At 32.2% G+C, this 17121-nt stretch overlaps 1 protein-coding gene across 2 annotated transcripts in view; it reads left to right on the top strand.

Annotated features, from left to right (window-relative positions):
* The window catches only part of RPS6KA6 (ribosomal protein S6 kinase A6), a gene marked incomplete at both ends in the record, with an annotated part of 161879 nt that overhangs the window by 114780 nt on the left and 29978 nt on the right, over window positions 1-17121 (top strand). For both annotated transcript variants that reach the window (XM_079727886.1, XM_079727885.1), the window contains 6 exons: window positions 84-206; window positions 740-829; window positions 2017-2175; window positions 4568-4729; window positions 9615-9691; window positions 11513-11630. In XM_079727886.1, the coding sequence (XP_079584012.1) occupies window positions 84-206; window positions 740-829; window positions 2017-2175; window positions 4568-4729; window positions 9615-9691; window positions 11513-11630 (729 nt within the window). The remainder of the gene's footprint in view (window positions 1-83; window positions 207-739; window positions 830-2016; window positions 2176-4567; window positions 4730-9614; window positions 9692-11512; window positions 11631-17121) is intronic.

Here is a 17121-nt window from a genome sequence, read left to right as displayed (position 1 = left end):
AAGAAGAATGTATACTTAGGAGAGAAGATAAAAATGTGAAACCGTATCATTTTCTTTTGTATTTTACTTTTTAACACAAACAGATAAATGGAAATGCTGCACAATTCGGTGAAGCATATGAATTGAAAGAGGATATTGGTGTTGGCTCCTATTCTGTTTGCAAACGATGCATACATACTGCTACCAACATGGAATTTGCAGTGAAGGTATTGTCTCTGAGGCTAACTTTTTTGTTGTTTGTTTTATATGTGTAAGTTAAATTGCAGGTTAACTGACCGATAGTTTTTCAGTGGAGCAAGTGGAGAAAGCAAAGATAAAATGATGAAGAAAACCTCTTAAGACTTAATATTTTCATTTTGAATTTCTTTCCAAGACTATATTTTGTTCAATAAAAAAAAGACTTTATTTTGGAGGAACAGTGTGTTTCATGAATGTCTTGCTTCTGAATAATTTTATTTTAATGTAGTATATTAAGATTGAGCAATTGTGACAATTACTGTCACATTTGGATCAAATTATCAGTATAATTTTAGTTAGATGGAATATAATGTTGAAGAAAGTGATCTGCTTTTTATTGTTTCAGTTATAGGAAATTTTTAAATATTAAAATAATGTGAGACAAACATTACTCTTGAGTTTTATTATTTGCTTGAAAATATAACCAAATTGAAATTATGTCGTTCATTTTTAGACAAATAAAATATTTTTCCTCTGAGATTTTTCTTGTCTTATTTCTTAGATCATTGACAAAAGTAAAAGAGACCCCTCAGAAGAAATTGAAATTTTGATGCGCTATGGACAACACCCTAACATTATCACTTTAAAGGATGTAGGTATCTAAAATCTCTGTATCAACTAAGTTAATGAAGTTATGACTTAGCACTTTATTTTCTTATTGAAACTTTTCATGTCCATGGTATATTTACTTTCATGCCACAAAATCTTAAGACTCTTAAATTTGCCGCTTCAGTTCTTTTTCCCCCTATGATTTTACACTACTACCCTTCTTATAAAACGTCAGAAAGGAACTATGATGGTTGGTAAATGAGAGTGTCCTGATTACTTGAATGTATTCTAGATGTTAACTACTTAACATTATCACCAGCAACATTTATTATTCTCTAGTACTACAAGTATAGAAGATACAGGAGATTGGGAATCTGCCAAATTCTAGGATATTTTACTTTCTTGATTGTACAGCAATTGGCTGTAGCACTGTGGAGTGTTGCTTGGCTGAAATAGTATTAGTCTACTTTTTTTAAAGTGAACATATGACTCATATTAATAGATGTTACTGAATGCTGACTTTTTATGTAAAGAAAATAATGCTCTTTCCTCTGTAGAAAAGGCAGACAAATAAACCATCACCTTGATCAGTTTGCTTCAGATAATATGATATGCATTTTGATTTATAATCCTTAAATAGTATTTTATATATATGTAAATGTATGTATGTGTGTGGATAGATAGATATATGTCTACACATATGTGTTTGTATGTGTAGATGTAGACATCACATGCTCTGAATAAAAGGGTGTACATATTTTTAATATATTCTCCTTGATATGGTATTTGAAGTCAACAAATATTGAAGACACCAAGTCAGATAAAAGACTATGGGGAAGATATTTTAAAAAAAAACAAATAATATATTTACTTCCAGAAGGAAGCTTACTATCATTAAGGAAGGAAAGTGCCTATAATACAGTAACAAAATGAGACAGATGCCATTTGAGAGGCACAAATTTCTATTTTTCCATTTATATTATTTGATGAAGTATAACAGAAAACTTCAAAAGTTAATATAATTATATGTTTAACATGGTCTCACAGAATGGTGTAAGAGTCCATTTAGCCAGTTTAACCTTCAGTAGAGCCTGCACTATATTAATACTAAAGGAATAATATATATTTTTTAACACTAGAGGCTCATTAGAAAAGCAAAGTAAATATAATTTAAAACATTTCAGAATTATAATTATAAATAATATCATTTAAAAATATGTTCTTTTTTAGGTTTATGATGATGGTAGATATGTTTACCTTGTTACGGATTTGATGAAAGGAGGAGAGCTACTTGACCGTATTCTCAAACAAAAATGTTTTTCAGAACGGGAAGCTAGAGATGTACTGTTTATAATAACTAACACAGTTGACTATCTTCATTGTCAAGGAGTAAGTTGTAATTATATTCTTCCTTTTAATTCTGGGGCTTATATCTTCACAAAATAATATATAGGATATGACACCTAAAATGAATTACTTTTTCTATCATGTATTTTTATACAGAATAGCCTAATAAAATTCATAATGTAGTGAACGTTATAGAATTAGGAAATTGGATAATACCTTATTAATTTTCTTCACTCTACTTGTTAGCCCTAATTTAATAGCATATTAGTTTTAAAAGTGGTTTGAATTATATAAATATATCTAACCTTGACTTTTAAATTATTAAACCTAATCAAACTTAAAAGTGAAACATAAAAAAGTTATCCAAGGACATGTTGTGAATATTATTCAAATTATACTATGCCTAACATATAAAGTTCTGGCAAGACTGCATATCTTGATTGTTACCAGCCCCTCCCCCAATACAGTAAGAAATTTGGATTCTAAACATTTGAAGTATTACTATATTGAAATTTCTAGTGGAGGTGCAGGCCTGTTATTTTGCTTCCTATCTCTTCATAAAGAAAGCAAATGAACTGAGTTATCAAAACAAGGTCACTTTTATTATATATATAGCTAAACAAGAAAACAAAGTCACAAATAATTTAAAAATGTAAGTTTGAATAGTTGTAGTAGTAGATATGTACCCACTTACGTATAAACAATAAAACAATGAACGACTCAGAAATGACATAATGAAAATTCTACAGGGACCAGAACTCATTTTTGAGTGTGGTTTTATAGAGTACATTTTCAGCATTTTGAAATGTAAATTGTATAATGCTAAAGGAGTAGTTCTATAATAATTTAATTCCTTGATTGTCTTTATCAACACACTCTAAAATAAAGGATGGCCAGAATTTTTGAGAAGAAAATGATAAACATCTTTTGTTTATTATTTTATAAACTAAACAATACATCAATGAAGTAAATTAATGACAGACATGTGTTGAGCATTTCTACATGCCAGACATTGTAAAAGGTATTGCAGATTCAACCATGGGTTTTAGTCGTGATCCTTGTCTTGAAAGACCTTTTAATGTAGTAAACTACTGATTAAAAATAGGACTAGATTGAATGAAGTGGATAGTGTATCAGAAAGAAAATCATCACAGAGAATTTCAGAATATTTTCTATTTCTAGCATTTCATTTGGTTCTTACTGTTTCCGTTTTTCTGCCGAGTTTTCATGCATTGAAACCATTTTGTTTTACTTCACTGAAGATAGTTATAATAGCTATTTTATTTTTTTTATTTCTCTTATATTTATTTAGTCTTGTGAATTTTGAACAAAGGCATTTTGATGAGCTATAATTGACATATAACACTGTGTACATTTAAGGTATACATGTTGATTTGGGACATTTATATACTACAGTATGATTACCACCATAGCATTACCTAGCGCATCTATCATAACACAATAATAGCCACTTTAAAATGCTTGCTGTTAGGTCCAACATGGTTTATATTGGAGATGGAATTGATTTTCTTTTTTCTTGAAACTGTGTTCCATTTTTTGGGGGGAGGGGTTGTTTGTATATCAGATAATTTTGGATTATGTACTGCACATTTGTGTATTAACTTATGGAGATTTATTATATTCTGTTATTTTTCTCCAGTGATTATTTTTGTTTTGTTTTGTTTTGTTTTGTTTTCTGTGGGTAATTTTCTTAGCAGGGTTTGTGCTGAAAACACTGCTTTTTGAGCAGCAGCTGTGGTCTCTGTCTATATCTTTTGTCTTTATGAATTACTTTGAGCCTCCTCTACACATTTTTGATTCAAGGGTCAGTTTTGGCTCTTTCCCTTACTGTATTCCTCCAAGCAGCATTCACGGCTTCCCAGCATTTCTTTTCTGGTCCTCCAGGTCAGAAAGACAGTGGCCTTTTCTTCATGTCTTTACTACCACAGTGTGCCCTAGGGGCTGTACTAAGCTCTAGGCTGAAAGCCACTGATATGGGAAACTACTCATGCAGCTTCCTCCTCCAACCAAGTATGTACTCCCCACCAGAGTCTTGTCTCCTTTTGCTCATTCCCCAGTACCTTCAAGGTGGTTGATTTTTCTACTCAGGTTTTATAGTTGTTTACCATGGGGAGGGGGTATTGAGTAGGGTCTTAGTCCATTATATCTATAAGTGGAACTGATAATTGAGTTTTGAGATTAGAAGTGGTTAACAAAACTGGTGGCTTGATAAAAACTGGCACATCTGTCTGATAGAGATAATTTTGTCTGTGTACTTCAGGTTGTCAGGGCCATCATGGTTTGAGAAAGTATCATTTTCAAAATGTTATTATTGAGACATTTCCTTTTCCTGGAAATATATTAACTTACAATGTTTTATTCCACAGATATTTAGTTAACTATAGAAATATAAAGCTTTTTTTTAATGTTCAAGGTTGTTCATCGTGATCTTAAACCCAGTAATATTTTATACATGGATGAATCAGCCAACGCAGACTCCATTAGAATCTGTGATTTTGGGTTTGCAAAACAACTTCGAGGAGAAAATGGACTTCTCTTAACTCCATGCTACACTGCAAACTTTGTGGCACCTGAGGTATTCTTTAAAACTTCACTATTTGCCTTTCATTCTTTTCCTTTAGTTAAATGTATTTGATATCATGTATATGTTATGGTAGGTAGGTAAAAACTGAGTTATCTTGTCCTTTCCCAGCTATAAAGCTCTTTAAGTCATTGAATTCTGATAACTCCCAATATAAATATTCAGACCAATAACTAGCATCTGAAACCAACCTGAATGTAATAATCAGATTATTCTATTCTGTTGGGTTACATAGTGGTTTCAGAATCATATATTTTTAGAGCAGGGCAGAGAGTGAAGATAACCTCACCTTAAACATATTAAATATTCTAAAGGAGGAAACTGAGGTTCAAAGTACATAATATCAGCATTCACTGAGTAACAAAGCCAGGATAGATTTTCAGATATTTTGGTTTGTGCTGAACATAAGGTGATTTATATTGTTTAGCATTATACATAACACGGGCAATGTCATCCCTGATTATCTTTAAGATCTTCTAATTCATGGAGAAAACAGCTTCACAAGGTTTTTTATAAGCAGTAGGGTTTTTCTTGGCAAATAACATTCATATGTAGATCTCAGAGAGAAGAGACAGGAAAGGTAATGATGTGGAAGTCAAGGGGTGCACGTTTCACATTTGGCAAGCTCCAGCAGTCTGTCAGTTCTGGTAATGGAGATGGGAGATTTGACAGTAGCAACTCCCACAGCAGTGAAAGTATGGGTGATGAAAAATGAATCAGGGATGGCATTGGTCATATAGATTCTTTATAAGTTTTCTTTGTAAAAGCCAAGAACTCTTCTTATATGTTATGAATAATGCTGTCATATGAATTATCAGATGTTTAACACAAATCAAAATACACAGATATCCTCAAGTTAGAAAAATTGAATTTTCTAAGTCAGAAGAAGAATAAAATAATTTGAGGATGAATTCCTATCTCATGTGCATTTTTTTTTATTTTTTTGCATTAAATACTAGTCCTTTATGGATAATATTGCACATCAGATATAATACAAGATACAGCATATTTCTTGTATTGAAATAGCAACAAATCTGTATTTTAATGTAGCTATTAGGAAAAAAATATTTCTAGTGATGAAAATAGAAACATAGAATAGGAAAATAACTTTGTATTAGTGAAAAGTTCCCATGTTAAAATTTATTAAATCTTCCTTTAAGATGTTAATGTTGAGGAAGAAGTATAACACCTGCTTTACAGGGTTTTTATGATAAGATTTGCCCTGTAAAAATTATGTATGTATGCAGAGAATGTGCTTTAATCTATATTTTAATTATATTCATAGAATAATTAATGTACACATTTTTATCACATTAAAATATATAGAAACTGTATTTCCCACAACAAAAATTGGGATGCATGCATGATCCAAGAAGGGGTTATTGTACTGCCCCCAGGTGTAAGAGATATCTTAGACATTAAAAAAAAAAAAAAAAGCTTTTCTAGGGCATTTTAATGGTTTTATAGAATAGGAAGAGAGAAATTTGAGATTAAGGCTCTTCTGTTAAATATAGGGTTACTGTGTATTTCTCATTTCATTAAAATGAAAAATATACAGTATGTCTGTGTTTAGATTAATGGTTAGGTAAACATTTTTAGATTAATGGCTAGGTAAATATTTTCAAATGAGTACAAATATGCAGAGTAGAATACAGCCCATTGATGCTTTTTATCCTAACAGACTTCCATTGTAGTAAGACACTCTCACCATTGTAGTAGTGAAGGTTTTCAGGTGGGCACGTGGAGACCACTTGTCTGTAACTAATGCCTCTAGTGTCTGAACTACGTTTGGCTAGGTTAGTATTTGTATTTTCAAAATGCTTTGAAAAGTTTTATTATCAAGAGCTGAAGCCTCTGCTAGCAATCAATGCATATTTGTAAATTGTTATAAAGGAAAAACAGGTTTGGGGTAAGATTTGTTTCTAAAATTTCAGTCCCCTTCAAAAATTATTAGTGAAGTGTATGAAATGCATTATCTTTTAAACTAGAATCAGAAAGATTCAAGTATCCATGCAGATATTTGAATAAATAATAGCATTTATGAGTATAAATTCATTATTTCATCACAGTTCATTAAGAGCCCTTATTTGCGAAAAGAGAAACTAATTAGTAGTACAATTTCAGCTGAACAATAAGGAATATTCATTCACTTTTTTGATATGCATCAATTCAGTCAACCTCTTAAGGCTAGTTTACTTAATAGATGTGTTTTGTACTATACCTATGTCACAAAAATTAATGTATCTCAAAAAATATTTATTCTTTTATAAAAGCAAATCTATCATATTATTCAACTGACATTTAATGTCTACTGAGGTCTAAGAATGATCCTGAAGTAAAGGAATTTACAATATATTGGATGGATGCTATGCCTGCAACTCTTTTAAAAAAGTAAATGTGAAATTACCCTGCTTTGCTCTGGCTTTAGGCTGTCATATGTTTTGCTCCAAATATGAATTTATCTGAATGAGAATCTCTGTCTATGTTACATTTTGATGATTTGGGAAGCCAAATGAGAGAGAAAGTAAAGTCATTAACTACTTTAATTCTGACTTCTATCTTCTTTGTATTTAACTTGATGCAAGTAAGAAGGTATGAAAGACGTTACTTTCTACATTGTACTCTTTCATCCATCCCGCTACCTTGCCTTGTTTTTTAATGGCTGTATGTTCTTACTATTAATAGGACATTGAGACCTATTCTAGAACAAAAGTAGACTGCCTCTTCTTTTCACATACAAAATGGGTTTAAGTGTGTGGTAAAGCTAAACCAAGTTTTTCATGGTTGACCCTAATTAGATTAAGCAATATGATCCCTCCAGTGCATTTCTTCTCATTAACTCTGAAGGTTTTGGGAGTATGAAATACCTATAGCTGACTCACTGATTAACCCTTGCCTCTCCAACTAGTTCACTAAGCAGTCCCTCAGCCTTGGCTTTGCATTGGATCATCTGAGAACCTTTAAACATATTGTCCTAAGGGAACCAGGGAAAACATGGTGATGCCCAGAACTGCAAGGAATGATGAGAGGGCTTCCCTGGTGGCACAGTGGCTAAGAATCCTCCTGCCGATGCAGGGGACATGGGTTCGAGCCCTGGTCTGGGAAGATCCAACATGCCGCGGAGCAACTAAGCCTGTGCACCACGACTACTGAACCTGCGCTCTAGAGCCTGTGATCCACAACTACTGAAGCCCACAAGCCACAACTACTGAAGCCCACGTGCCTAGAGCCCATACTCCACAACAAGAGAAGCCACTGCAATGAGAAGCCCGTGCACCACAACGAAGAGTAGCCCCCACTCACCGCAACTAGAGAAAGCCCGCACACAGCAACAAAGACCCAATGCAGCCAAGAATAATAAATAAATTAAATAAATAAATTTATTTTTTAAAAAAGGAAGTGATGAGAAAAGGAAAGAGATAAGGGAAAATAGCAGGAGAAGTTTATGGTTCACTAGAGGATGCCCGGTTAGGCTTATGGTGATGTGAATTGTTTAGCTCTACCTCATTATTTATTAGGGCCTTTGTAGTCTCCACTTGTGTTATTTACATAAGCCAGTTAAATAGGTATTTTGATAGCCTATTCAGCTTCCTTAGTTTGAAGATACGTGTGTTCTTATAAATACACTTTGGCTATGAAAAAAAAAGTATATCTTGAATTTTAAGTTAGTTAGATACTTATTATTCAAGTCTGGCCATTGTCAAAGCTAAACATTAATATGTTTAGCCTTTTATAAATGAAATGCCCATTCTGGTGGTTATACAATCCCCAGTGTTAATGTATTAATAATGTTTCTATTTTTTTCCTATGTCTAAAGGCTTTAGCAGTGGACTTGTTTTTCTAAATGTAAAAAAAGGCCTCATTTCACCTGAAACTAGCTATTAACTTCACAGAGAATATTCACATGAATATATAATAAATATGTTATTTGATTTTTATTTTATTTTATTTTATTTTATTTTCTGTGGTACGCGGGCCTCTCACTGCTGCGGCCCCTCCCGCTGTGGAGCACAGGCTCCAGACGCACAGGCTCAGCGACCATGGCTCACGGGCCCAGCCGCTCCACGGCATGTGGGATCCTCCCAGACCGGGGCACGAACCCATGTCCCCTGCATCGGCAGGCGGACTCCCAACCACCGCGCCACCAGGGAAGCCCTTGATTTTTATTAATACTAGTCTCAAAAGAAAAAAAAAACTACCTAAATTATTATATGAAAAATTAACGAAATCATTCAGAATTTATCAAATGTGTGTTTGTGATCCAGAAATATACTGATTTTTTTAAGACATGAGCCTTGTATGTAAAATATAAATTAATCTTGCTTTCATGAGATTATATATTATCTTACCACCTCTTGTGTAGTAAGGAGACAATTATCATAGATATGAAAATCACAGACACTAGAGTAAGAATGCCTGCTCCACCACTCACTAGTTTTGTGATATTGGGCAAATTACTTAACATTTACGTCAGTTTCCTCTTCTTCAAAATGGAAGTAATATCTATCTCATAGAGTCAGTGTCAGGGTTAAAAGACAGTACTCTGTGTAGAATATATTAAGCTCTCTGTACCTATTATTTTAAATTTTGATGTATCTGGATTTCCTGAGAGGAGGAGTGAAAGCTCATTGAGGTCAGGGATCATATCTTAAAAGGTTGTTTTTTTGTATCACTCATGTTGCTTAATCACGTTAATAGCCACTTATTGAATGCTTGTTAATTGCAGAAGACTTTCCCTTTAACATTGTGAATCTATTTTTGAAAAGATTAAAATGAGCTAAATTGTGAACATTTGTGAGATTATTAGAAGCACAACTTTCTTTTAGATGAGAAAACTGAGTTTATACTGAGTAGTACCAAATGAGTATCTATTTCTCAGGTTCTTATGCAACAAGGCTATGATGCTGCTTGTGATATTTGGAGTCTGGGAGTCCTTTTTTACACAATGTTGGCTGGGTAAGAAATTTATATACTCAAATTAATTCACATCATTATTTGAATTTCACCTGTATATTTTCATCTAGAAAGAGCACAGATGAAAATAACCTTAAGGAAAATGCTATCAACATTTCAAAATATTATATATTATGTACTTATAAAATTAAAAAAACATAAGGTAAGGTGTTTAAGGACGCATTATTTAGATATATATTTAGATATATAATTAAAAGATTGTTCAATTAGAACTAAAACTTCTAAAATAAAGCATATATTTTTATTTTGATATTTTACATTTGAGTGCATTACTTTTTGAGAATGTTTACTTGAGCATAAAATAATTTCATGGTTCAGCAATGAACCCACTGAACTTGCTGATGTTAATTTTTTTTAAGTACTTGAATTTTGATTCTCTTGGCAATAGAGATTTAGTAAGATTGAGCTTTATAACAAAGCTAAATAAAGTACTAACAATACTAAACTACAGAAGCACGCACAGCTGCCTTCTCTTAAAAGGATAAAGAAATACTAAAAAATGTAACTATTGGATTGTGTTAATATTGTTAATTTATAAATAATACAAGTGCTGTTTTACTCTTAATAATGAGTAGCACTTTTATTTAGGAGTAAAAATGTGTAGCTGTAGATAAAGGCTAGGTTTAGCAAAGTCTAATGTGTAGAATGGAATTTGAAGAATTATAATATAATTACAATGTACTTAGGTGTGAGTTTTTAAAGAAGCCATTTAGTATAATTAAATATGCTTGACATAGTAGGAGCTTTATAAAGATAAGTTATGAAAATGGTGACTCTAAATTATTTATTGGCTTGGTGATAATCACATGTCAGTATATTCCACGTACTTTTAGATATATGCAAAATACTTATAGACCACAACAAGTGCTAAAATTAAGGTTAGCTCAAGTTTGCTTGTGAACAGCAATCAGCAGTATTGGTTTCAAACCATGGGATATGATTTCTAGATAGCTGTTTTCAAATATTTACTTTATGATTAAACAAAACATTTTGTGTGTGTGCATATGTATGTGTGTTTATCTCAACTTAATGGTTACATGAAGGAATTAACACATTATCATATTAAGACATCTACTTCAAACTTTTTAACCATAAGTCTTTCTGTTCCCAAATTTGAATACCATTTTTAGTTCCATTTGTTACAATGGTATAAAACTGATCACTTTTTGTCACTCTAATTATTTTTTAAACTATTTTAACTTCATACAATGTATTTTGTCTTCCTGTCTGTAAATATTGATCCATGTAATAATTTTAATGGCTATAGAGGATTTTTCTGTTACATTGATATAAATATTTAACCAGTTTTTCATAAACATTAATTAAAACTATTGTTAACTTGTTTTCACTGATAATATTGATAAAATGCTAATGAATAAATTTGAGCCAATTCAATAAATATATTATGAATATATAAAATTAACAATTTCTTCATAGTAGGTATATTTGGTTTGCTAACTTATGCCTGTGAGAATATAAAATTTGCATGTTTCATTCTAGTCTGATTTTCAGAACGTAGAACTACATAAAAAGCTACCTTTATTTTATTTTACATTGATTAACTGATCAAAGGCAAAAAAGAAGATTAATGTAGGCAAGACTCTTCATTTTATTAAATAATTCATTAGGATTAAGTTTATTGTTTGAAATGTAAAATTTGATATGAACAGTAAAGGGAAATTTTAGGTGGTATTCTTAATTTGCTATAGTAAATATATTTTTGTAGTTCTATACTCATCACTTTCAATTAATTTAATGTATATGTTAGGCCCTTATGTATACTTAAATCTTTTTTATTAATAGCTACACTCCATTTGCTAATGGCCCCAATGATACTCCTGAAGAGATACTGCTGCGTATAGGCAATGGAAAGTTCTCTTTGAGTGGTGGAGACTGGGACAGTATTTCAGATGGAGCAAAGGTATAAATTATAAATGTTTTGTTTTGTTGAATTACTGTTAATTCCTGAAATCTTTAAGTTATAGCCTAGTCTGCATTTGCAGAGTATCTGATGGTGTTTTATGTCAGTATTTGTTTTTAAACCACAGTATTTGTTTTTAAGTCAACTCACATATATGTGTGGATTGAAAAAGACAAAGGCTGAATTTTTTTTTTTTTTGCCATGCTTCTGGGACACATTTCTCTCTTATCAGTTCATATGTGATCAGGGAATATAAACCACTTCCAGTATTAACCAAAACCAAAAATGTAAATCTACTGAGGAAAAATACATAAAGCCAACTAAAATTGATTTCTGCATTTAGTATGTTTTTACACATCATATCTTCTTTATTACAGACATTGACTAGTGATTATGTAGGTGATTTTTGTAATGTTAACTTATTCTTAGAGAATATACAAACTTTTTATCAGTTGTACCTAAATATTTACGATTGATGGCTAAGAGCTGTTCAACAGAAATGTTCAATATGCAAGCCACGTATGTAATTTTAAAATTTCTAGTAGTCACATTAAAAACAAAAAGAAACAGGCTAAATTAATATTAATAATATATTTCATTTAACCTGGTATATCCAAAATATTTTAACATCTAATCAATATTTTAAAAATTAGCGATATTTTACATTCTTTTTTCATACTAATTTTTCAAATTCTGGTGTGTATTTTATACTTATAGCCTGTCTGAATTTGGACATACCTACATCTTAAAAGTGTTTAATAGCCACAGGTGGCTAGTGGCTGTCGTTATTAGTGAAGTTTCAAAGTAACTGGCCTTACTTAGTTTAGGGAAAAAATAATAGGTCAAGGCTTGAATACTAATTCTTACATTTATAGTCTAAAAATTTTAAGTTTTAAAACAACAACCCAAAGTTGTCAGCATGTGGTTTATAGGGCCCTGAAGCTTTTAAGCTACATTTTGCAGTATAAAACATTTTAAGACAAAAGGATTTCCTTGTATTTAATATCTGCTAATGACAAAACCTTATTGTCTCATGGACATTAGCTAATCTGTAGGATACATTATGGAGTAAAACTTGTATCCTGATCACTGTAGAATAAAACAATCAGGGATTTGATTATCATTACCTTTTAAACATTAGAAACACAAGGAGGGGATTGTGTTTGCATCTTAGTCATAACACAAGTGTGCTGTGTGGTGTAGTAAAAGGAACACCTGATTGGAAGCCAAGAGAACTGAGTGCTAGTTTTTGATCTACTAACTAGCTGCTTCAGTTTGCTTATCTGTAAAATTTGGGGATTAAGTTCTCCCTTTGGTTCCTTCCAATTCCAGAATTCCATTTCTATGCAATTTGGTTTATTTATAATTTGTCAGATTTTCCTTTATAAAGTGATTGAAACTACTAATCTTATTCATTAAATATATGTGTTTTCTAGTCAGCCAGGCCATGCGTCAAATGGGAACATATGTATATGTATAACTGATTCACTTTGTTATAAAGCAGAAACTAACACACCATTGTAAAGCAATTATACTCCAATAAAGATGTAAAAAAAAAAGTACATTTTCCCAAGGAACATTTCCAATGTTTAAAGCTATACACATGATACTCTTGTGTTCCTCTAAAAAAAAAATAATAATAACTAGCAACAGTGAATCTAATGCTGAAATAGAGATTTATATGCCACTTGTGCTTAGATTTTTGGTTTTCCATGTTCTGTGTGTTTTATGTTTGTGTCTGTGTAGTGCTTAAGGAATAATAGATATCAAAATTCAGTTTTATTCTTGCCTCATTTAGTCTGATATTCTGGAGAAATTAACAGAAAAAGATATTGGGGGATGTTGAAATATTTCACAAGGTCTTTCATGTATTCCCTTTTTATGGATTAAATTACTTTAGTTCTGTCTATGGAATTTTTCTGAAAATGGTGGCAGATTACTGAGCAAATGAGCTATATGAAGTTAAAAAAATCTGTACATTTTAACAATTCGATAATTTCTTGTCTGTTTTAAATTAGTAATGAAGGTAAACTATTGTTCAGTTACCCATCACCCCTTATACTACTTCCCTTTAGTTGGTAGAACTGTAACATTTACTGTCACCTCATGACAATTGTTTTACTCAATTATAGTTCCTTATAAGTTGTTTTTCCCTTTCCAGTGCTTTTCTTGACATTGGTGAGTGTCACTATCAGAAGCATATAGAAAATGATTCTGTTTGCCTCCTGTCCATGCACAGTTCCTAGAATTTTTTCATTCAGTTAAATGGGGTGGGGGTGGGGGTGATAGTGGAAGTCATGTTAGCTTTGTGTGTCTTATTGCTACAATAGTTTCAGCATTGAGAACATTGACATTGCTGCTTCCCTTTTGTTAAACAGTGGGGAAAAGGAGAAGAATCTGGTAAACAAAACAAAAGTAGAAGAGGCAAGACAGTAATGAAATTTTCATGGTGTCACAATATATTAAAAATAAACACAGTAATACCTGATTAATTAGAAGGCATTTCTATCTAAATTTTACAATAATTTAAGTAAGTAAAATGTCACGTATTTCAGCGACATGCACCCTTGACCAAAAAAAGAATTGTGCAGTAGAAGTTTTTATAGGACAGTTATTTGTGGCTTCCTCCCTTGCCTTCTTTAAAAAGAGCAGCTTGTGCTTTTCCTCAACTGCATTCCTATTACTGCTTTGTATGTACTTTTATCAGAGTATTAGTACTTAATCACTTTCTCCCTGGTTATATATTCATTTGTACGCATTTTTATTTTTCCCACTCAGGGAGCTTTAAATGTCATATTCACTTTTGCATTTCCTATCATTCCTAGCATAATAAATACTTAATTGAATACTCTTTTCACAAGCTATTTAATCTTTTCAAGTATACCTTGCATTGTTAATTTACACTGTAAGCTTTTTTTTTTGTCCAATATAGAAATATAAATATTTTCCTATTGTGAATGGCTATAAATTTGAAATAAGTGGTCAGGTTTTTGGTTTTTTTTGATTAATCAATATAATGCCAATTTATAATAACACCAAATTCTCATTATATGTGGGTCATTTCTTGAGCACTCTGAACTGTTACATTGACATACAGTACCTGCCCACTCCCATGCCAACATTACACTAGTTTTATTTTAAAAGTCACATTATTGCATAAATAAGTCTCCACACCTTATCACTACCACATCTTCTTCTTCCTCTTCAAAATTGTCTTGGCTGTTTTGGTTCTTTTTTTTTTTTCTTTTTATACAGCAGGTTCTTATTAGTCATCAATTTTATACACATCGGTGTATACATATCAATCCCAATCACCCAATTAATCACACCACCACCCCCAGCCCCCCGCAACTTTCCCCCTTTGGTGTCCATACGTTTGTTCTCTACATCTGTGTCTCAAATTCTTCCCTGTAAACCAGTTCATCTGTATCATTTCTCTAGGTTCTACATATCTGCGTTAATATACAATATTTGTTCTCTTTCTGACTTACTTCACTCTGTATGACAGTTTCTAAATCCATCCACGTCTCAACAAATGACCCAATTTCATTCCTTTTTATGGCTGAGTAATATTCCATTGTATATATGTACCACTGTGAAATTTGAAATAAGTGGTCAGGTTTTATGTAAATATTTATTTTCCATTTTTGCTTGAAGTTGCTTTTAAGTGAAGTCTTTTGTTCATGTATTTAAAAGTCATAGATTTCTAGAGCTAGGTGGGATCTGGTCCATCATTTTGCAGATAGATAAACCAAGGTGTGCAGAATTTATTTTGTCCATGGTGTTACACTGATTGGCATAGCTGGAATTGATTTTCAGTCCAGTACTCTTTTCAGTCTACCACATGTTAGGGAAGACTTTCTGGAGGAAGAAAGGCTTGATTAGCTTGGATTATGTGGACGGAATGGGGAAGAAAGAGGTCTATAACCCTTTAAGGCTCAGAGGAAAGGTGTTATCATTCATCTACTTCTTTCCTATAATATGGAAATTAAGTATACCAAAGCTTTTTACTTGCTACTTAATCTATATTGAACAGCAGCTTTACAGTTAAAACACTATATTGAAATGTAAGAGTGGACACTATAAAACTCTTAGAGGAAAACATAAGCAGAACACTCTTTGACATAAATTTCAGCAAGATCTTTTTTGATCCACCTCCTAGAGTAATGAAACTAAAAACAAAAATAAACACGTGGGATCTAACTATACTTAAAAGCTTTTGCACAGCAAAGGAAACCATAAACACAGCAAAAAGACAGCCTTCAGAATGGGAAAAATATTGGCAAATGGAGCAGCCAACAAGGGATTAATCTCCAAAATATATGAACAGCTCATGTAGCTCTATATCAAAAAAACAAACAACCCAATCAAAAAGTGGGTGGAAGATCTAAATTGACATTTCTCCAAAGAAGACATGCAGGTGGCAAAAAAGCCCATAAAATGATGCTCAACATCACAAATTATTAGAGAAGTGCAAATCAAAACTGCAATGAGGTATCACCTCACACCAGTCAGAATGGTCATCATTAAAAAATCTACAAACAATAAATGCTGGAGAGGGTGTGGAGAAAAGGGAACCCTCCTACACTGTTGGTGGGAATGTAAATTGGTACAGCCACTATGGAGAGCAGTATGGAGATTCTTTAAAAAACTAGAAATAGAGCTACCATATGACCCAGCAATCCCCACTCCTGGGCATGTACCCAGACAAAACCATAATTCAAAATGATAGATGCACCCCAGTGTTCATTGCAGCACTATTTACAATAACCAGGACATGGTAGCAACCTAAATGTCCATCAACAGAGGGATGGATAAAGAATATGTGGTACATATATGCAACGGATTATTACTCAGCCATAAAAAAGAACAAAATAATGCCAACTGCAGCAACATGGATGGACCTAGAGATTATCATACTGAGTGAAGTAAGTCAGAGAAAGACAAATATCATATGATATAACTTATATGTGGAATCTAAAACAAAGGGTACAAATAAACTTATTTACCAAATAGAAGTAGAGTCACAGATGTAGAAAACAAACTTATGGTTACCAGGGGATAAGGGGTGGAGGGGATGAACTGGGAGATTGGGATTGACATATACACACTACTATATGTAAAATAGATAACTAATAAGAGCCTGCTGTATAACACAAGGAATTCTACTCAATACTCTATAATGACCTATATGGGAAAAGAATGTAAAAGAAAAAAAGATTGGATATATGATGGATGTATAACTGATTCACTTTGCTGTACACCTGAAACTAATACAACATTGTAAATCAACTATACTCCAATACAAATTTAAAACAAAACCAAAAACACTGTACTGAAATACTTCTAGAACTTCTAGTACTATAACTTTCAAACACCTTGTGCCAAATAATACTAGAAAAAGACTACAATGTCTAAACAAAGCTAGGGAAATGCACTAGCAAATTCAATAATTAGAATTATATTCTTATTTAATTGTGAGGGATAATTT

The sequence above is a fragment of the Hyperoodon ampullatus genome, assembly GCF_949752795.1.
Source record: "Hyperoodon ampullatus genome assembly, chromosome: X".
NCBI classification, from domain to species: Eukaryota; Metazoa; Chordata; class Mammalia; order Artiodactyla; family Ziphiidae; genus Hyperoodon; species Hyperoodon ampullatus.
Note: the sequence above shows the minus strand (reverse complement) of the source record. Positions and strands in the feature narration are given on the sequence as shown.